This window comes from Salvelinus sp. IW2-2015, unplaced genomic scaffold (genome assembly GCF_002910315.2).
Source record: "Salvelinus sp. IW2-2015 unplaced genomic scaffold, ASM291031v2 Un_scaffold3070, whole genome shotgun sequence".
NCBI classification, from domain to species: Eukaryota; Metazoa; Chordata; class Actinopteri; order Salmoniformes; family Salmonidae; genus Salvelinus; species Salvelinus sp. IW2-2015.
The window spans coordinates 33417-52187 of record NW_019944361.1 but is presented as its reverse complement, the minus strand read 5'-3'; the positions used below and the strand labels follow the sequence as shown (position 1 = coordinate 52187).

The window sequence follows — 18771 nt, the reverse complement described above, 5'->3', positions numbered from 1 at the left end:
CTGTAGCTAGCCCACAAAACACTTTCAAATCCTCCTGGGTCCAACAACCTGTTCATCGGAGGATTTGAAAGTGTCATGTAATGGAACTGTTAACTAGGTCACAGGATGTAGGAATGTTGCAGAGGTCCATGTGTCACTGAGGAGGGTTGACTGCCCAACAGCAAAAGGTGTTAGAGGCCGCATGTAGTTGTGTATCTGCTGGGTCTTCTGTGATGTGTTGTATCATTCAAATCTCCTGTTGATGTCTGATGCCAGCAGCTCCAGGGAGGAAGGTGAAACTAGTCCACAGGGCTCCTCCTTATTTCTCAATGAGATGAGGGCCTGCCTCCCTGTTAAAGCTGCGGTCATATTATTACTGCTGCCTCTAGAGAGGCATCCAGGAGCTCCTATTCCACCTCAGCAAGCTGCAGCGGGATGGAGGGAGGGAAGAGATGGTGGGAGGGAATGGATGGACAGAAGGAGGAGACCGACGTACGTACAGACGGACGGACGGACGGTTGGAGATGAGGGATACAGTCTGCAGTAGCCATGATGCACATCAAGCCTCCATCCCCACCACTTGCAGCTCTGCCACGAGCCTGGCTGATGAAATATTACCATGGTGTTTTAAGGGGACGGTCCCCACGATGTCAATGAGTACTCAGTGTTCCAATGGCATGTGTCAACAAATCCTAAATCAAACGCTGTTTTGGGGTTCTCACAATGAGGATTTGCTACATGGCAGCTAGTGTGCTTTATTAGACAGCGCTAACCTAATGTAGCAGGCGTAAAATAAACACCTGATTCCCTACATACTAGTACCGACAAAATAAAAAATGTAATTATATATATATATATATATATGTTTTTTTTAACTGCTGAGAGGTTATCTTCTGCACTGTTCAACCAATCTAGTAAAATGTGGAGGAGTTAAGATGGACGGAAGTCGCTGGCTGTCTTTCCATTTCCTCTGAACAGCAGAACATGTAGTTGTTGGGGACTGGGCGGAGCCTAGACGGTGGTGGGGTTGGCTCCCCATCCTCTAATAGGCTGGTGAACTACTCTCTCTCCCTCTCTGCACCGACTGGGAATCAGGCTCTCTGTATGCCACCACCAAGACTCACTAGCGGGACAGTTTAAAGACCCTGTCCCAGCAAACCAGGCTGCTAGTTTGAGTGCAGTAAAATGTTTTTGCTCAAAACGGCGACACTTTTGTACCAAGGATATTGTTTTTTCAGATTAAAAATCAGACAATAGCCTATATGCTAACCTAGCTTCAGCATATCTCTGTCATTCTGCATGCAACCCACTAGCCTGTGGTTACATTTACTGTATAGTGAGAGAGAAAACAACCCTGACCCTTCTGGGGGGCCTTGATGTTTATTTCTCAGTGTGTGTGTGTATATATATTTATATTAGTCGTGAGATGCGAGAACAGTAGCAACAGTGATGAGCTCCAATGGGATTTGCAGGAAAGCCATGCCTTGCAATCAGGAGGCCCATTGCTTCATTACAGGAAATAGAACACAACGTTCTGAAACCGTGCTTGGCTTCACATCATGCCAATCACACATGCAGTCAACTTTATTTTCCCATCATCAAAAAGAGAAGATTTCCATGCTGTGACCCAGATCAGACATCCTGAACCCAGACTGAGCCCTGTACAGAAATGACTCCCTGCAACTCTCCTATCTCTGTCCGTGGAGGAGCGCCAGATTCAATCCAACCTGCCGTGCCACTGTTTATACTGCCTGTCTACAAACTAGCTAGGACCCGCAGGAAGGCGCACACATTATTTGACCAAAAACTGTGGGTATCAGTACCTGTAGGAAGAGTACCTGGTATTTCCACAGTAACCAAAACCCTTCTGTGAATTAATTTTGACCATGGGGGAAAAAGCTAGATCCATGTTAAGGCTGCACACTATTGCATAAATACTGCAATGTGGGTTCAACTGAATGAGTCAGGTAGAAGGTTGTGTTTTAACTTCCTTAAGTCAGCATTTACTGTCTGTCTGCTACACATGCACACAACGTGTCAACTGGAAGAACACTTCAGATTCAGTATTACCTCTTCCCCTTCACTTCAAGACCAGTGACCCTGCTAGAAATGGACCTGTTGGTGACAAATCTAGAGCTGTTGCTGGCCCAGGTCTCTTACTGAGACACTTGAAGTCAGCCACAGCCTGCCAGCCTGTCCCTGCCACAATAGCTCTCCTTGTCGTCTCCAGCGTGTTTCCATATCAGGCTTCGGTCTCAAAAATAGCCATTCTAACACAGCCCTGTCTAAGGGGACTGTTGACATTAAACTCTAAATAACAGGCCTAGTTGAATGTAGGCGGTCTGAAGAGGCAGTGGGATTTTCAGTATTTGCATCTTGTCTTAGCCTAAGTATTGTCAATCAATAACCTTGAGAATTGTGCAAATATCCCCAGTCAGACAGACAATCATTCAGTGTTGACAAGTGGCTCATTTTTAGTGCCAGCAAGGTATGTGGACCTGTCCTTTAACACTGAAATAGGATACAGCGCTGCTGTATTGTGAAGCTCCTTATCAATGCTTTGTTCAAGTAGAGCAGTGGTTCCAACTCCGGTCCTCCAGTACCACCAACAGTACACATTTGTTATTGTAGCCCCGGACAAACACACCCGATTCAACTCATTGAGGGCCTGATGATTAATTGACAAGTTGAATCAGGTGAGTTTGTCCGGGGCTACAATAACAAATGTGTACTGTTGGTGGTACTGGAGGACCGGAGTTGGGAACAACCCTCACATTTTTTCCGGTCCTGAGCAAATTTCAGGTCTGCTGAGCGCAAACTTGAACATTGTGAAAATTCTGTGTAACTTCCAGCACACGTTAACTGTGACACTGAAGCTGTCTCCGCTTTAAGTTACAGTTAACAGTGGCCTATCAGAGTGGCCTACCATCAGAAACAATGGAGAAAGTGTATTTTAACATGGAAATAGCTGTTCTATCATTCAGCCTATAGTAGCAGCCAATGTGTGGTGTTCAATGTAGACCTACATTCCATGAGGCTTTTGAAAAAAACATGACAGGCTTGATATTAACCTGTTTATCCACTTGTCCTTTAGACAAACGAGGGGACTGAAAATGTAGTTTGTTGCAAGAAACCAGTATACAAAATAAAATGCATTATTATTCCCATACCATTATTACAGAGAATCAGACAAATGATGCTACCCACGGCCTATTGGCTACTTAGCTTATTCAAGCCTGTCTCAAAATACAACTATGCTCCCGAGTGGCGCAGCAGTCTAAGGCACTGCATCTCAGTGCTAGATGTGTCACTACAGACCCCGGTTCGATTCCAGCTGTATCACAACTGGCCGTGATTGAGAGTTCAATAGGGTGGAGCACAATTGTCCCAGCGTCGTCCTGGTTAGGGTTTGGCCGTCATTGTAAATAAGAAATTTGTTCTTAACTGACTTGCCTAGTTAAATAAAATAAATATAAAAATGTAAGACAAAATAAACTCTTTAAATCCGACTCGTTTTTAAAGACGTCTAGAAATGTACACGTTCTGTGCTCTTGTAGGAAGCAAATCACTCCCCTATTGCGGACTACAAATTCTCTCTAACTGGGCTAATAACTCACTAACTAGCAAAAGATATGAACAAAATGTGCACACGTGGCTATATACAGCTCTTGCTTTGATCTCAAAACAAGCACATCTACTCACGACCACAGTCATAAACACAGATCCATATATGGCAATGGTCTATTTGCATATAGGCCTACTGCAGATCTGATTGGTTAAGCCACATCGGTCTGTGTAGAGTACAAGCGGAGTTGTGCCCAATAGAAACCTACTCCTACCTACAACAAAATCTCTTGCATAGTTTGTTTTGTTGCATTGAAAGTGGCTAATATTGCGCTGATTCAATCACAATTGCCACAGTTAAGGGGAACATTGATTGCCACAGTAAAAGGGAAACGTTGACAGTGTTAACTCAACAGTAAAAGAGAAACATTGATAGCGTTAACAGTGAAAACTCTAGAAAGTTGAGTGAAGTTCAATCTCATGCTTGTCACCATGGGCTGATATTTCTTCAGCGCTCTCTGACTGCTGCATGCACACTCACAGCTTACAGGGAACATTGGTTGGCAACCACTGAAGTAGAACACCAACACATTCTCCTCGGTGCTCACAACTCAACTTGTTTATCTCAGGGTCATATGTGCATGCAGAGAGAGACAGGAGTGCAAAACTCAAGATTTGACATCTTTTGAAAATGTAGAAATGAAAAAGGCTGAGTTTCAAGTTCCATGGGGCGTTTCCCCCTCTCCTTAAATGTCTCTGAAATGAGCAAATGATCCCATTGCCACCCCCCCAGCACCGTACATACATGATGACCGGGATTGTCAGAACACGCCAGAGTCAGAGCTTTGAGGCAGACTAGTAGTAATCTTCACAAGATACATGAAGTAACAGAGCACATTGGATCTAAAATAACACTAAAATGTTTTGTGCCTTCAGTTACTGTATGGATGTAAAAAAAAAATATTTAAAAAAAGCAGACATTGAATATCCATTTGAGCATGGTGAAGTTATTAATTACACTGTAGATGGTGTATCAATACACCCAGTCACTACAAAGACACAGGCATCCTTCCTAACGGAGATGCCAGCAGAGGAAGGAAACTGCTTAGGGATTTCACAATGAGGCCAGTGGTGATTTTAAAACATGAACAGATGGCTGTGAATGGTAGAAACCTGAGGATGGATCAACAACATTGTATTTACTCCACAATACTAACCTAAATGATTGAGTGAAAAGGAGGAAGTCTGTACAGAAGTAAAAGCATCCAGTTTGCAACAAGGCACTAAAGTAATAATGCAAAACATTTGACAAAAGGAATTAACTTTTTGTTTTGAATACAACATGTTGGTTGGGGCAAATCCAACAACACATTCCTAATTATTACTCTCTATATATTTCAAGCATAGTGGTGGCTGCATCATGTTATGGGTATGCTTGTCATTGGCAAGGACTAGGGATTTTCCAGGAATAAAACCCCCAGAATGAAACTAACCACAGGCAAAATCCTAGAGGAAAACCTGGTTCCGACTGCTTTACACCAGACAGTTGGAGATGAAGTCACCTTTCAGCAGGAGAATAACCTAAAACACAAGGCCAAATTTACACTGCTGTTTCTTACTAAGACAGTGAATGTTAATGCGTGGCCCAATTACAGTTGACTTAAAATCTGCTTTAAAATCTATGTCAAGACTAGAAAATACCTGTCTAGTAATGATCAACAACCAACTTGACAGAGCTTGAAGAATTGAAGTCTAAATATTGTACAATCCAGGTATGCAGCGCTCTAAGAGAGACTTAACCCAAATGATTCACAGCTGTAATACCTGCCAAAAGGTGTTTCTAAGATGTATTGACTCAGGTGGGTGAATACTTAACTAATCAAGCTAGATTATATATATTGTATAATTTTTCATATGTTAGAATTTGTCTTCCACTTTTACATTAGAGTATTTTATGTAGATTGTTGACAAAAAAATAACAATTAAATCCATTTTAATTCCACTGTGTAACAATAAAATGTGAATAAATCCAAAGGGGATGAATACTTATATGTACTGTACATCTTCCTGGCTCCATTTCAACGTGATGATTGACAAGCACTCAAAAGGATTTAACACAAGGCACAGAAACAGCAGCAGGCAGTGATTATGGAGAGGATTTCTGTGCCAATGTTAACAGGGGCATTGGGGTGTGTAGTTTGCCTCCTGCGAGTGACATGAAGAGTAACAGATGTTGAGAGCAGCGAGGCAAAAAAACAGAGCAACCTGATTAATGCAGACAGCCACGTATCTCTCACACACACAGAAAGACACTTATGCATCAGTAGTGCTCAATCTCTGTAAAACATGTAGATAATGAGTATGATGAGAGCGCAGAGCCCCCAGGAGATGTGGAGATCTCACCACTTGTCTTGATGAGAGAGAGCAGAGCCCCCAGGAGATGTGGAGATCTCACCACTTGTCTTGATGACAGAAAGCAGAGACCCCAGGAGATGTGGAGATCTCACTTGTCTTGATGACAGAAAGCAGAGACCCCAGGAGATGTGGAGATCTCACTAGTCTTGATGACAGAAAGCAGAGACCCCAGGAGATGTGGAGATCTCACTAGTGCTTTATGACAGAAAGCAGAGACCCCAGGAGATGTGGAGATCTCACTAGTCTTGATGACAGAAGCAGAGACCCCAGGAGATGTGGAGATCCACTAGTTAGTCTTGATGACAGAAAGCAGAGACCCCAGGAGATGTGGAGATCTCACTAGTCTTGATGACAGAAAGCAGAGACCCCAGGAGATGTGGAGATCACCACTTAGCTTGAGCACAAATGTCCCTGGTGTATAACGTGGTGGTTGGTGTTTAAGTGCATCCAACTGAGTTGGCATAAAGACGACAAAATTGGCAAGTCATCACTGGCAGGGAGTAGAAGAATTAGACTTGGGCGGTGAGAGCCTTGGGAGTCACTCACTGTTGTGCAGCATGCGCCAGGTGATTTAATTACATTATGGAGTTCCACCACTAAAATGTTTGCCAGATAGATATCTTACAGCTATTAAGTTAACAGTCTAAAATGTGCTAAATGATCTGCAGTTGTACATTTGGTTTGCTAATTTATTAGCTAGTTAGCTTCTTCCAAACATCAAGCATTCACTTGGTAACAGCAGAGAATCCCCTCCTGGATCAAGAGCCTTGCTGTCTAATATTTGTTTTGTGCAGCAAACTGAGAAGCATTTTTTTTGTTACTCGTATAGTTTAGGTCAAAAACTACAAAAATGTTCGCAATGCACTGGTTAGCATTTAGTTAGTATTCTACATGTACTTGTTAGCATTGCTAACCTTCAGATTAGTATCAGTGGGATTTGAAAACAGCGCCCCTTGTGTTCAGTGTCGGTATTACCGAATAGGATACCAAATATCTGAGTATGGCAGAAGGTCAGTATGAAGGTATGACAATCTGGATACCTCCCAAGCGTAAGAAGCACACAGATAACCTAAGACGTGAACAGCCACTATTAGCAGCCATGACTGAACTTCTCTACCCACCTCATCCCCTGTCAAGCAAGTCCATCAACCAGGCCCATCACCAGAGTAGGAGCTGCAGCTCGTGGACAGTGAGGTCAGTGAATCAAGCCTAGGGGCAGAGGCAACACTGACTAGGGTTGAATGGCGGGAACCCAGTTACTGAGATTTACCGCCAAAAACAACTCCCTTTTCCCGGGATAAATAACAGAGAAGTGTATATGAACAACATGGAACTGTTCAATTATATGCGGTGACTAAATTTGGCTTCTCTGCGGCCTCCGCATGATGAATCATCAACGCTCCGGGGGGGGGCATCTCAGTATGAACTGCACTCAGTATGGAGTGCAGTTCACAATGTATGTAGACCTCATCATGGTAACTGAATGAGCATCTAACTTACCCATCCAACTTTCAGGGGTCACCTTATTTTTTTGTTAAGTTTTTATTTTATTGCAGAGTAAAAAAGAGACTTTCACTCAAATATTGTTGCTTTAAAATCAGTGCACGCGCTAGCACTCTCTCAGTCTCTCTCCCCGTTCAATTACATCCTAAATAGATCATCCTGTTCTAGATGTCCTGGCTTACCTATTTCAGGTAATAAATTCAATGCACTATTAGCCTTATATTTAGCTAATTAATGATGGGTTATGCATAATAAGCTTCTAATTTATAGCCTTTGTCTGTTGCTCGCACAAAACTCACGTACCTGTGCTCCCCTGGCCTCTCTCCTTAAAAAAAGTCCTCAGCTCTTGGAGTCCCATGCAGGAAAAGCCAGACTAGAATAGCTTGCTGGACACATTTTTTTTAGCATTTCTTACACCAATAGGCAATTTGAAGGAAGAGGGACGCAAGCTCGTTTGCTGAATGTTAAACACAGCAGCCAATAGAACTCATGGGTAGTTTGAAAGAAGAGCGAACGCGCGGTGGCGATAGGCTATAGCAGTTATTTATTCAGACCCATAACCATTCAATCTTCGTGAAGAGAAGTGAAAGCCTTCTGCATCTAATTCTAGTCCTATATTATACAAAGGATGTCATTAGAATGATGAAGATAAGGACAACAAAGTGTATTTAATTGAACTGCTGAAACCAAGGAAGGAATGAAGCAACACTAGAGAGAGAGATAGGCCATAACAGGTATTATGCCTACAAATTATACAAATAGGCCCTATTATATTTCCTATTAAATTAAAATCTAATTCACTAGCCTATACTTGTAACTTTTTAGGCCACATTGTGCTGCACCAGAACCGCATGTTCTTTTCTGCGTTATCATGATTTGAACAATGTGCGTAATTCCAGTTCATAAAATAATGTACTCTATTGTAACTGTTCACACTAAAAAAAGATTAGCCTACTGGGGCTAGTTTCATTTATTTACCCAACAGAGCATATAGCTAGCTACATCTATAGGCTTTTATGTTTTTCTGTTGTGCGTAATGTGCAGTATAGATATCCAATACATATATGATATAGGCTAACGGTACAATCATTTGGGCTTTTTTGGGCTAGGGCTCATGAAAAAGTCTTTAATGTAGGGCTCAAAAAGTCTTTAATGTAGGGCTCATCAGGCTCAGGTAGCGTCAGGCTTTCATTTTCGATCAAAGCTCTAATCAAATGCAGACATAGGCCTATGTATATGCTTTATAATGCTATTGAATGACACTTCTGGTTTGGGCAGGAAATACCAGGTTAAATCAGGAGAATAAATCATTTATTCTCGGGATGGAACGCTTGTAAAACACTGACCCCCCAGACTGACTTAGTGCCAAGGAAGACCCCACCACGTCAGGGTACATCAGTCGGTTTGATCTGAGGTCTGAGCCATTAGAACGTATGCATCCCAAAACGGCACCAGATTCCCTATTAAGTGCACTATACTGGAAATATGGTGCCACACCATGGGAATCAGACCGTAAATAAGGTCTTCACAGGAGGAGAGCTTTCAGGGAACGTAGGTAGTAAAAACTGAAAGTCTAGTGGGCTGGTAGTGACATAGGATCCTGCAGAAAGACAGAGCACGGACCTCTAACCCCATAGTTCGTATATTAGCCAGAGGTGGCCAACCCTAAAGCCGGGCGTACACTGCACAATTTTCTTCCTGATTTAGCTGTCCCAGACAAGTTGAGATCGGAGACAAAATCCCCACGTCGTTGCCTACTCGGGTGCACGGACGTCACTGACCCTCGTTTAATGCAAGCTACCGATCCAGTCTTTGAGCAGTCCCAGACGTTCCGATATTTTTGAACACGTTGGTTTTTATCTGAACAAAATCTGCAATGGTCTTGTAGTGAGATGTGCAACAACTAGTTTTTAGAACGATCAGCAATAGCCAAATGAGAGCTTGCCAGAGAAAAAGCCAATGAAGACGTATCGCATCACCCAGAATGTATAGACTCAAGCAGGAGCGATGAATACTACTAATATGCTTTTTGTATTTGCCAAGAACCAAAGTGTCAAAACATTACAGCTCTGAAGTTCACAAGCAATGTTATTAGATTCAAAATGTATTGGCTACATATTTGAAGTCTGTATGGCAAGTGTGAATGTCTGACTGAAAACATTTAGGAGGCTGCTTTGTGCCACAGTCTGTTCTAGCTACGTTAACAAATCACATCACATGGTTTTCGCTAGACAGTGTGGTATCGAGAATCCTCACAACCTTCATGTGTTTCTCTCATCCAGGGATGTACGGTATTCCCATCTTGGTACACAAGGGGAGCTAAAAACACAGAAAGAAAGCCCATTGGTCATCTATTATAAGAATACTAACAAAACTAGCATAAACTAATAGCAAATTTAAATAGAGGCTGCTAGCTAAATATGCTAACGAGCGCAAAATAAAAAACTAAATGACAAAAACAGGCAATCCAGCTCATAAAGTTATGCAAGTATAAGCAGTGAATTTGGGCAGTGAATGTTTATACTTTAAGAACTTGCTACCAAACTCCTGTGTGTATCAGACAGAGATTCTCTAAGAGATTATTCTGAAGTGGACAGGTGTAACCATGTTAAGTCTTATCTTATTGGTGATAGTCATTTACTCTGTCTCATTCTGTAATGTGCCATGTATCTCAAGCACACCAATTGTTTGAGTGTTAATTATTGTGTGACTAATAAATGATATTAGTTGAATTGAGTAAACGCATTCCTCGTTTTACAGGGTAATTCTTTGACTATATAATTTAGGTCTATTGGTAGTTGTTATATATACTATGCATAGCACATGCTTGGGTACCACCTTGACATCTCTGATCGGCTTGCCTCAATAAATTAACACTAGAACATTGTTCACCAGGATTAGCTGTTTGTATCTAGTCTATTAATAAATTGTATCAAAGGTACCAGTTAGACACATGCTGATTATAGTAATACCGAGAGGTGATGTAAGGCTTGCTACATTGACTAGATTCCTCCAGAGGCATACATATAAGTCCACAGACTTACAGCTGATTCAGCTAAACAAGGTCCTGAGGTGCAGTTGAGCGCATCAGGAGTTATATTGTGGTAGATTAGTAAACTAACAAACTGCTGCAGGAGGACAGCTACCCAGGAGTTTAGCTTGGTAACCAAGCCTCTCTGGACAGGTTCACAAGAGGCCTTTTCAAACTGCATTGTTCTTAGCCCCCGGCTATGTTATGACCAGACGAGACTGGTCCTGGGCTAGCTTAGCCTGTGTTCACACAAGCCTTTCTTAACCCTGGGCTAAGCTTTAACCCTGGGCTAAGGATTCACACTTGTATTCCAAGCACTGTACCAAAACTTGTGTCTTGCCACTGTACAGAGAATGCTGTGCATGAACGACACAAACTTTTCTGATCCAGGCAAAATCACGCAACAATATTATCAGCATCATGGATAAAGTCAATTAAAATGTAAATAAAAGCTCTGAAAACAGACAAATTTAGCGTTTTCTGCCCTTCCAGCTGTAGTTTGTAGCTTTAGTTGGCTAAATGAGATGTTAGCCAGTCTGCTGCATAGCAACCATTTTTATTAGGCATAGCAACAAATGTTTTTGCCCTGTTGAAAGCATTTTGTTGTTTTTTGTCCTCAAATGGAAGGATGAAATTGTATGAATTTACTTATCAAAATAATATTCAGAACAGATTACAGGCATCACAAGCATATGTCAATTAAGTGACAGTGCAGATTTTGTGATTGTACAGTGAGCATTCTAGGCGTTGTTCTTGACCCCGTTTCATACTGGCTATTTTGGCACCGTGTTTCTGGGGTGAACCCTGAAAAGTCGGTGCTAACCCTGCTCCAGAGCAGAGCCAGCTAGTCCTAGGCGAAGATTGGTGCTAGCCCACTTTAGAATGTGCAAGTGTGATCTCAGCCCTAGGTTAAAATCTCCCTGAGCCCAGGGAAGCTCTTAGCCCTGGGCGAAGGTGCAGTGTGAACAGAGGGACAACAGGGAGATGTGGCTGTAGACAAAAATGGAGTGAAAGTAGTGGGAGAACTCATTTCCTTGCTTTGATCAAGTTATGGTAGGAATCTTTGGTTAAAATATATATTCAGTTGAGTGATTTACAGGACAGTAGAACACACTGCCTGCTGCTATACCAGAATTAGGCCTACTGCTTTTGGTATGTCCTGAGAAATCTATTGCTTTGCCAGTTGCACACAGTGGTCGTACAGCAAACCGGAGAACGCCATCGTGTTCATGAGTCATGTTTCCATAGTGGTCCCTGATAACACTTGTAGGCGAAGTCATGGTGATGTTGGCTAGCTAAGCGCATGTGCAGAAACACGTCATTGGGTCTAACGGTCATCTTACACCGAACTGCGCACATGCACCCGTCAAATCAAAAGCACTCCTTTGCTATGAAGTTTTTAATGAAAATTCATCTCAGAGATCAAAGATTATATTTCAACAAAATAAATGTTGCAGGAATGCTGATTTTATGTTTCTAACTACAGAGATGATCTCAGAACAATCTGAGCTGTTGACATGGCTCTGACCCTGATATTATGGTCACTGCTATTGCAATGGCAAGGAGCAATGCTGTTCCTGATGGAGATTAAGCCTGGTTTAGGAACAACGCTACACTACATGACCAAAAGGATGCGGACACCTGCTCGTCGAACATCGCATTCCAAAATTGAGGGCATTAAGATGGAGTTGGTCCCCCCTTTGGAGGCTGTTATAGAATCACTCTTCTGGGAAGGCTTTCCACTAGATGTTGGAACATTGCTGCGGGGACTTGCTTCCATTCAGCCCCAAGAGCATTACCGAGTCCGGGCACTGATGTTCGGCGATTAGGCCTGGCTCGCAGTTGGCGTTCCAATTCATCCTAAAGGTGTTCAATGGGGTTGAGGTCAGGGCTCTCTGCAGGCCAGTCAAGTTCTTCAACACCGATCTCAACAAACCACTTCTGTCTGAAACTCGCTTTGTGCACGGGGGCACCGTCATGCTGAAACAGGAAAGGGTCTTCACCAAGCTGTTGCCACAAAGTTGGAAGCACAGAATCGTCTAGAATTCCCTTCACTGGAAGCAAGGGAGCCTATGCACTGGGGCAGGTAGCGTTCTCCTGGCATCCGCCAAACCGAGATTTGTCAGTCGGACTGCCAGATGGTGAAGCATGATTCGTCACTCCAGAGAACGCGTTTCCACTGCTTCAGAGTCCAACGGCGGTGAGCTTTAGACCACTCCAGCCGACGCTTGGCATTGCGCATGGTGATATTAGGCTTGTGTGCGGCTGTTCGGCCATGAAAACCCACTTCATGAAACTGTTATGCATAGATATTTCCACTTCACAATAACATCTATTGCAGTTGACCGGGGCAGCTCTTGCAGGGCATAAATTTGACGAACTGACTTGTTGGAAAGGCGGCATCCTATGACGATGCCACGTTGAAAGTCACTGAGCTCTTCAGTAAGGCTTTTTTACGGCAAATGTTTGTCTATGGAGATTGCATGGCCGTGTGCTCGATTTTATACATCTGTCACTAACGGGTGTGGCTGAAATAGCCGTATCCACAATTTTGAAGGGGTGTCCACTTACTTCTGTATATGTCGTGTACTTCTGTCAATGGTCCCCATTAGGCTACATTTTACAGGACTTATTTTCAAAAGTTAATGCATCACAAGTTACTTGGAGTAGGCAATGATTTAGTTTGGACATTTTTGTTTGGCATATGACAAGGGGTGGCAAGGAGTGGAATGATAGCAAACAGGTCTGGTATGCAGGCTGATAATACTACAGATACTGAGAGGAATGTCTTAACGTGAGACAGTGTAAAAAAACAATTTTTTTTATTGTTTCCCACTACAAAACCCCGAAGTAATAGCATAATCAGTGTAGGCTATAACATTATGAATGCCCCCAACGTAAGGCTCATTTCACATTGCCCATGACACATCACACAGTGCTTAACACAGATTCAACAGAAGGTTCATCTGGAGGTCAAATGTGGGATTCACCACTGATGGAAAAATTCATGGCAGCAGACGGACAGGCGGCGATTGGAAAGGGTTGCTGCTGTGCTTCATTCTTCAACCTGTGCATCCCAAATGGAACCCTATTCTCTTGAATAGTGCACTAGTTATGACCAGAACCCTATGGGCCATGGTTAAAAGTAGTGCACTAAATAGGGAATAGAGTGGCATTTGGGATACAACTAAAGTCATTCAGTCATTTCTCTCAGGTCAGTGAAAATAATAATTACTGTTAATCATCTGCATCCCCCCATCCCTCACTCTTCCCCTCCCTCCCTGTGCCATCACAGTGTGGAACTGGTTCACTCAGTCAGCTGAGTATTCTTCTGGTCACACCAGGAAAGCCTTCTTCCTCAGTTAATAACACAGAGCGAGAGAGAGGGTCATTTCCAACACTATACACTGAAATGTGTTTCATTAGTGATAATCATTCATGTATGAAAATATGGAAGAGCTGGGAATCATGATGTAAGGTCAGTCGTGATTAGTGATGGGGAAATGATCCAGTTACATATCGAAATATTAAAATGGACGATACTATATCAATAATTTGACTTACAACTATCGATTTGTAAAATAAAAATATTTTTAAAGTGAGCCAACATGTTTTCAGCACTTTCATTTCCATGACTTCTCTCATGCTCTCGGCTTAGACAAATAGTGAGAAATATGTCTGGAATATCAAATCATCATAAATAAATATATTTATTCATATTAAATGCAGTATCGAATCGCAATACATATAGAACCATGAGAATCGCAATACATATCGTATCGCCACCTAAGTATCTTGACAGTACTGTGAGGTCCAGCCCTAGTCGTGAATGAATCAAAGTAGTAATACATTGCTTTTTAATACATAGCCTATAAGATGAAGTGGTGGAGGACTTCATTTAATGAGGCTATTAATTGAGTAGCTATGTGGTTGGTACAGTAGAGACAGGGCCCAAAGTAGAGAGGCTGAACTTTTGGAAAAAGTCCCACAAATGTATTAATAGCAGAAGTGTCACATCCACAGCGGCAGGCAATGTGAATCTGAGCTGTCAAGTGGAGCGCTGCAGTGGAGCTGCCTGCTGAACGGATCACGGGGAGAGAGAAGCTGGGAACATTCACACCGGCCGGCGCTGAACAGTAACACTACACAGACACATAGAGAGACACCTCAAAGAGCTCTGTGCTTTCTGAGTTCTGGCATGGCTGCTCTCTGACCAATAGAGCTTTATAGATGGCTGGTCTGGTGGCTGGTCAGTTCTAGGTCTATATCCATTAAGCCATGACGTGTGTACTGGACAACCTGCCAACTTGGCCACACAGCCAGGCAGAATGGAGAGAGGGGTTGCTGCTCAGGGTCTCAGAGAGAAAGGTTACTGTCAAGGTTTTAGGAGGTGAGAAATACCATTGAACCTGAGACACTGACATAAATCAAGGCTCTACTTAGATCCAAGGGGTCAAAGCAAAGAGGGTACAGACCCACGGACCTGAAAATAGCTTGTACGAAGTGGAAGTCACTTGTATGACTTGACGCAGTGGTAACTGGGAAGCTCAATGTCAAGAACCTATTGACACACCCTCGTCTCGTTCTATACTGCTGGGCTTTCCGGATCATCCTGAGCAGAGCTGCTAGACTACATCAGACCTGAAAGTTCCTCACAGCATTAGTGGAACCTGCATTAATGGGATTAGAACAGGCTGAAAACATGCTGAGTGTGCGTCAGGGAGGGACCATAAACATTCTGATTATCACTCACACGATTTGTCTCTCTTCAGTCATAAAATTAAACAAGCCTGTTCCTCCACTTCACTGTGACTGGGCTCTGCACATTCATTGCATAGTAAGCATTCTCACAACATTTAGTGGATTTTTCAGGAGACAATATTTGCAGTGCGTTGCCTTTCAAAGAGAGGTTGAATATAAATACTCTCAGCTGATAGTCACAGTAAATGTCTTTAAAAAACATTCTCTACATTTTTATGCAACAGGTTATTTCTGAGGAGCATTGTCTAACCATGAGTGGTACAAGGTCACCAACACCAGGCAGGTAAGCTTGTTCCATCAGATTCCTGGACCAAATCCCACCCTACTATAGCCCCTACCATTTGGAATGCAGCATTGGTGTGGCATCATCCTCAGACTGGGCCTCCGTGACACCTCCAAGCCCATACAACACCCTGTTCTGTCAGACTGACCTAATCCTCCTTGACACCACCAGCACCCTGTTCTCTCATTACATAGGAACAAACATGGCAGAGTGACAACAAACAGCCACAGGGCTGGCAGTAGACTGTAGTGTGTCTCTCTCTCTCATTGGTCACATTCCAAGAAAAGTGTTCATCATAACATACCCAACAGTTATCTCTTTTGGTACAATGACTCTTGCTCATTCACATTCCTGGCCTCATGCTACCTTTGGTGTTCTCTGAGCAGTTACAAAAACATCTGCTGCACACTGGCTGTGTCAAATAGCAACCTGTTCCCTATATTGTGCATAGAGCCCTATGGGATTCTGGTCAAAAGTAGAGCACAATATAGGGAATAGGATGCCATTTAGGATGCTCACTCTGCCTGGCCCTCCGGCACCAATCATAGGCGATTGAGGGCGAGGGGGTGAGAGATTTTTCTTTTTTTGCCAGGCTCTCTCCCAGGAGTTCTGACTAATTGTCCCCAGACAAGAGTCACCAAAACGTAACAGTACGCAAGCCAAGAGCCCTGAGACAGTGGAGCAGAGCCCCGAGACAGTGGAGCAGAGCCCCGAGACAGTGGAGCAGAGCCCCGAGACAGTGGAGCAGAGCCCCGAGACAGTGGACAGCAGAGCCCCGAGACAGTGGAGCAGAGCCCCGCAGAGAGCAGTGGAGCAGAGCCATGGGTCATAGGTAAGCTCTACTCTCTCACACTTACACTCTGAGTGCTCATCCATCCCACCAGTCCAGGGCCAGGCAACACTGCTGCTGGCTCAATGTGTGTTCAGTGAGAGGGTGAATTGATGGATTAGAGGCAGTGAGATGGGCCTGTGACACAGCTCTGGACAGAGAGGCTGCAGGATGGAATATTGATTTGGCAGGGCTATGCTGGAAACCATATAAATTGTGTGCGAGGCTTCCACTGGCTATCATGTAGAAATGTATTTTAATCAACCCCACAATGTCAATAGTAAAATGTTTAATCAGGGCTTCAGCACTAGATGTTCAGTACAAACAAAGGATGGATTAACTGTTCTGCCTAGAGCCGGCGATTGTAACCGGGCTGCAATTAACAGCAGTCAGCCTTCTCTCTTCTCCTCTCTAGGGACCTTCATCTGACGCACAACCATGACAATTACAACACAACACAACACAGGCTGCACACAGCCCCAGACCTATTACTGTAAGATAAGATGCTCTGTCATTCTTTGCAAAGAAACAGTGTGTGTATGTGAGAGAGAGAGTGACCACAGTTTCCTCAGGTTACAGTTACACCCTACAAGTGTGGCAGGCATAGTCAAATAGGGGAAGCAATAATGGCTAACACAAATGCTTATCGAAAGGCATTATCATGCCTAGGGCCTATATTTTGAGATTTGCGTGTTTATAACATTGGAGTATTGCAGACTCTCTTTTCAAYCGTCTGGGACAGTGAAATGTTAAAGAAATAGATTGTATCATAGAATATAAGTAATCATCTTACAAATGATTTGATATGTAAATGCGTGGTTTGGCACACGGGAGGTTATTGGATAAGTCAGTGCTGCTGCTGTATGCACTACAGTCAGTCAGTCCACACAGGAAATCAATGAGCCAGTTAATTAAGTGCAATGAAACACTCTAGGCACCAACACCAGGAGAACTGGCCTTGTGTATCATAGCAACACATAGCAGTAACTTGCTTCCCTAGCTACAACATAACCTTGCACTTCTGAAATTGCAAGTTCAAAACCAGCCTAAACCGTCATACATACACATAAGTAATCCTTTCTAGGCTACGGTAAGGCAATGTCAAAGGTCAGCATACAACTCCATTTTTTAGACTCTGCAATCCTTAGCTCTCAAGTCCATGCAACAATCTGACAGAATCACCATGGCCCCATGACACAGGGTTGTGAGCTTGCTGATACGAGGCCATTACCTTGAGAAGGGTTTTCAACACATGCCTATTAGACTAAGTGCCAAAGATTACAGCCAGCCCAGGTCAATACAATCGAACTATGACTCTAAGAGATAGGCTATCTGGGGAGACAGATAGCCTAGTGGTTAGAGTGTTGGGCCAGTAACCAAAAGGTTGCTAGATCAAATCCCTGAGTTGACAAGGTAAAAATCTGTCKTTGTAGTCCTGAACAAGGCAGTTAACCCACTGTTCTTAGGCCGTCYTTGTAAATAAGAATTTGTTCTTAACTGACTTGCCTAGTTYAATAAAAGGTTCAAATCAWAAAACAATCTACGGCAGACAGCGTCAAACGTCATCCGTCTAATGTATCCAGGCCTACAAGCTTGGATGTCTTACCTACGGCRGGAGCATCGTACTCATCTCCCAGCAGGATCTCTGGGGCAGAGTAAGCCAGCGAGCCACAGCTGGTGGTGAGCTTCTTCCCTGGCTGAAACTTGTTGCTGAAGCCAAAGTCAGTGAGCTTCACCACTCCCTGCTTCTCAAAGAACACCACGTTCTCCGGCTTGAGGTCACGGTGCACCACATGCAGCCGGTGGCAGTAGGAGATGGCATGGACGATCTGGGCAAAGTACTTCTTGGCCAGCTCCTCACTGAGGCCCTCCTCGTGCTTCATGATGTAATCGAACATGTCTCCTCCGTCGCCCAGCTCCAGGATCAGGTAGAGCTTGGTCTGCGTGTCGATGACCTCGTAGAGCCGGACAATGTTGGGGTGCTGCACCAGCTTCATACAACGCACTTCCTGGAACAGGTGACCCGTGGCAACCGTGTCCAACTTGGTCTTGTCTATGACCTTGACCGCCACCTTCTCCCCCGTGAAGACGTGGCGCGCCAGTTTGACCACGGCGAAGTGGCCCCGGCCCAGCGTCTTGTCCAGGTCATAGAGCCCTGCAATCTTGCCATCATACCCTCGCTTGAAGCCTGCCATGGCTGGGTTTTAAGCAGTCTCGTGGGTCCACTTTACTTCAACACGTTGGATGTTAATGTCGTGCCCATGATGTCCACTTCCTAAGTAACAATGAGAGAAAATCACATCAGAATATCAACAGAACAAAACTTCACTTAAGTGACTTGAAGGAAATAAGGCCTACCACCTTGACTTCAAACCTTCATCGCGGAACATTCTCACAGATTTGTAC

At 43.6% G+C, this 18771-nt stretch overlaps 1 protein-coding gene across 4 annotated transcripts in view; it reads right to left on the bottom strand.

The window, feature by feature from the left end:
- The window catches only part of snrka (SNF related kinase a), a 49268-nt gene that overhangs the window by 28923 nt on the left and 1574 nt on the right, over window positions 1–18771 (bottom strand). For all 4 annotated transcript variants that reach the window (XM_024142317.2, XM_070440850.1, XM_070440851.1 and 1 more), the window contains exon 2: window positions 17972–18640. In XM_024142317.2, coding sequence (XP_023998085.1) covers window positions 17972–18560 — 589 coding nt within the window. In that variant the 5' untranslated portion in view covers window positions 18561–18640. The remainder of the gene's footprint in view (window positions 1–17971; window positions 18641–18771) is intronic.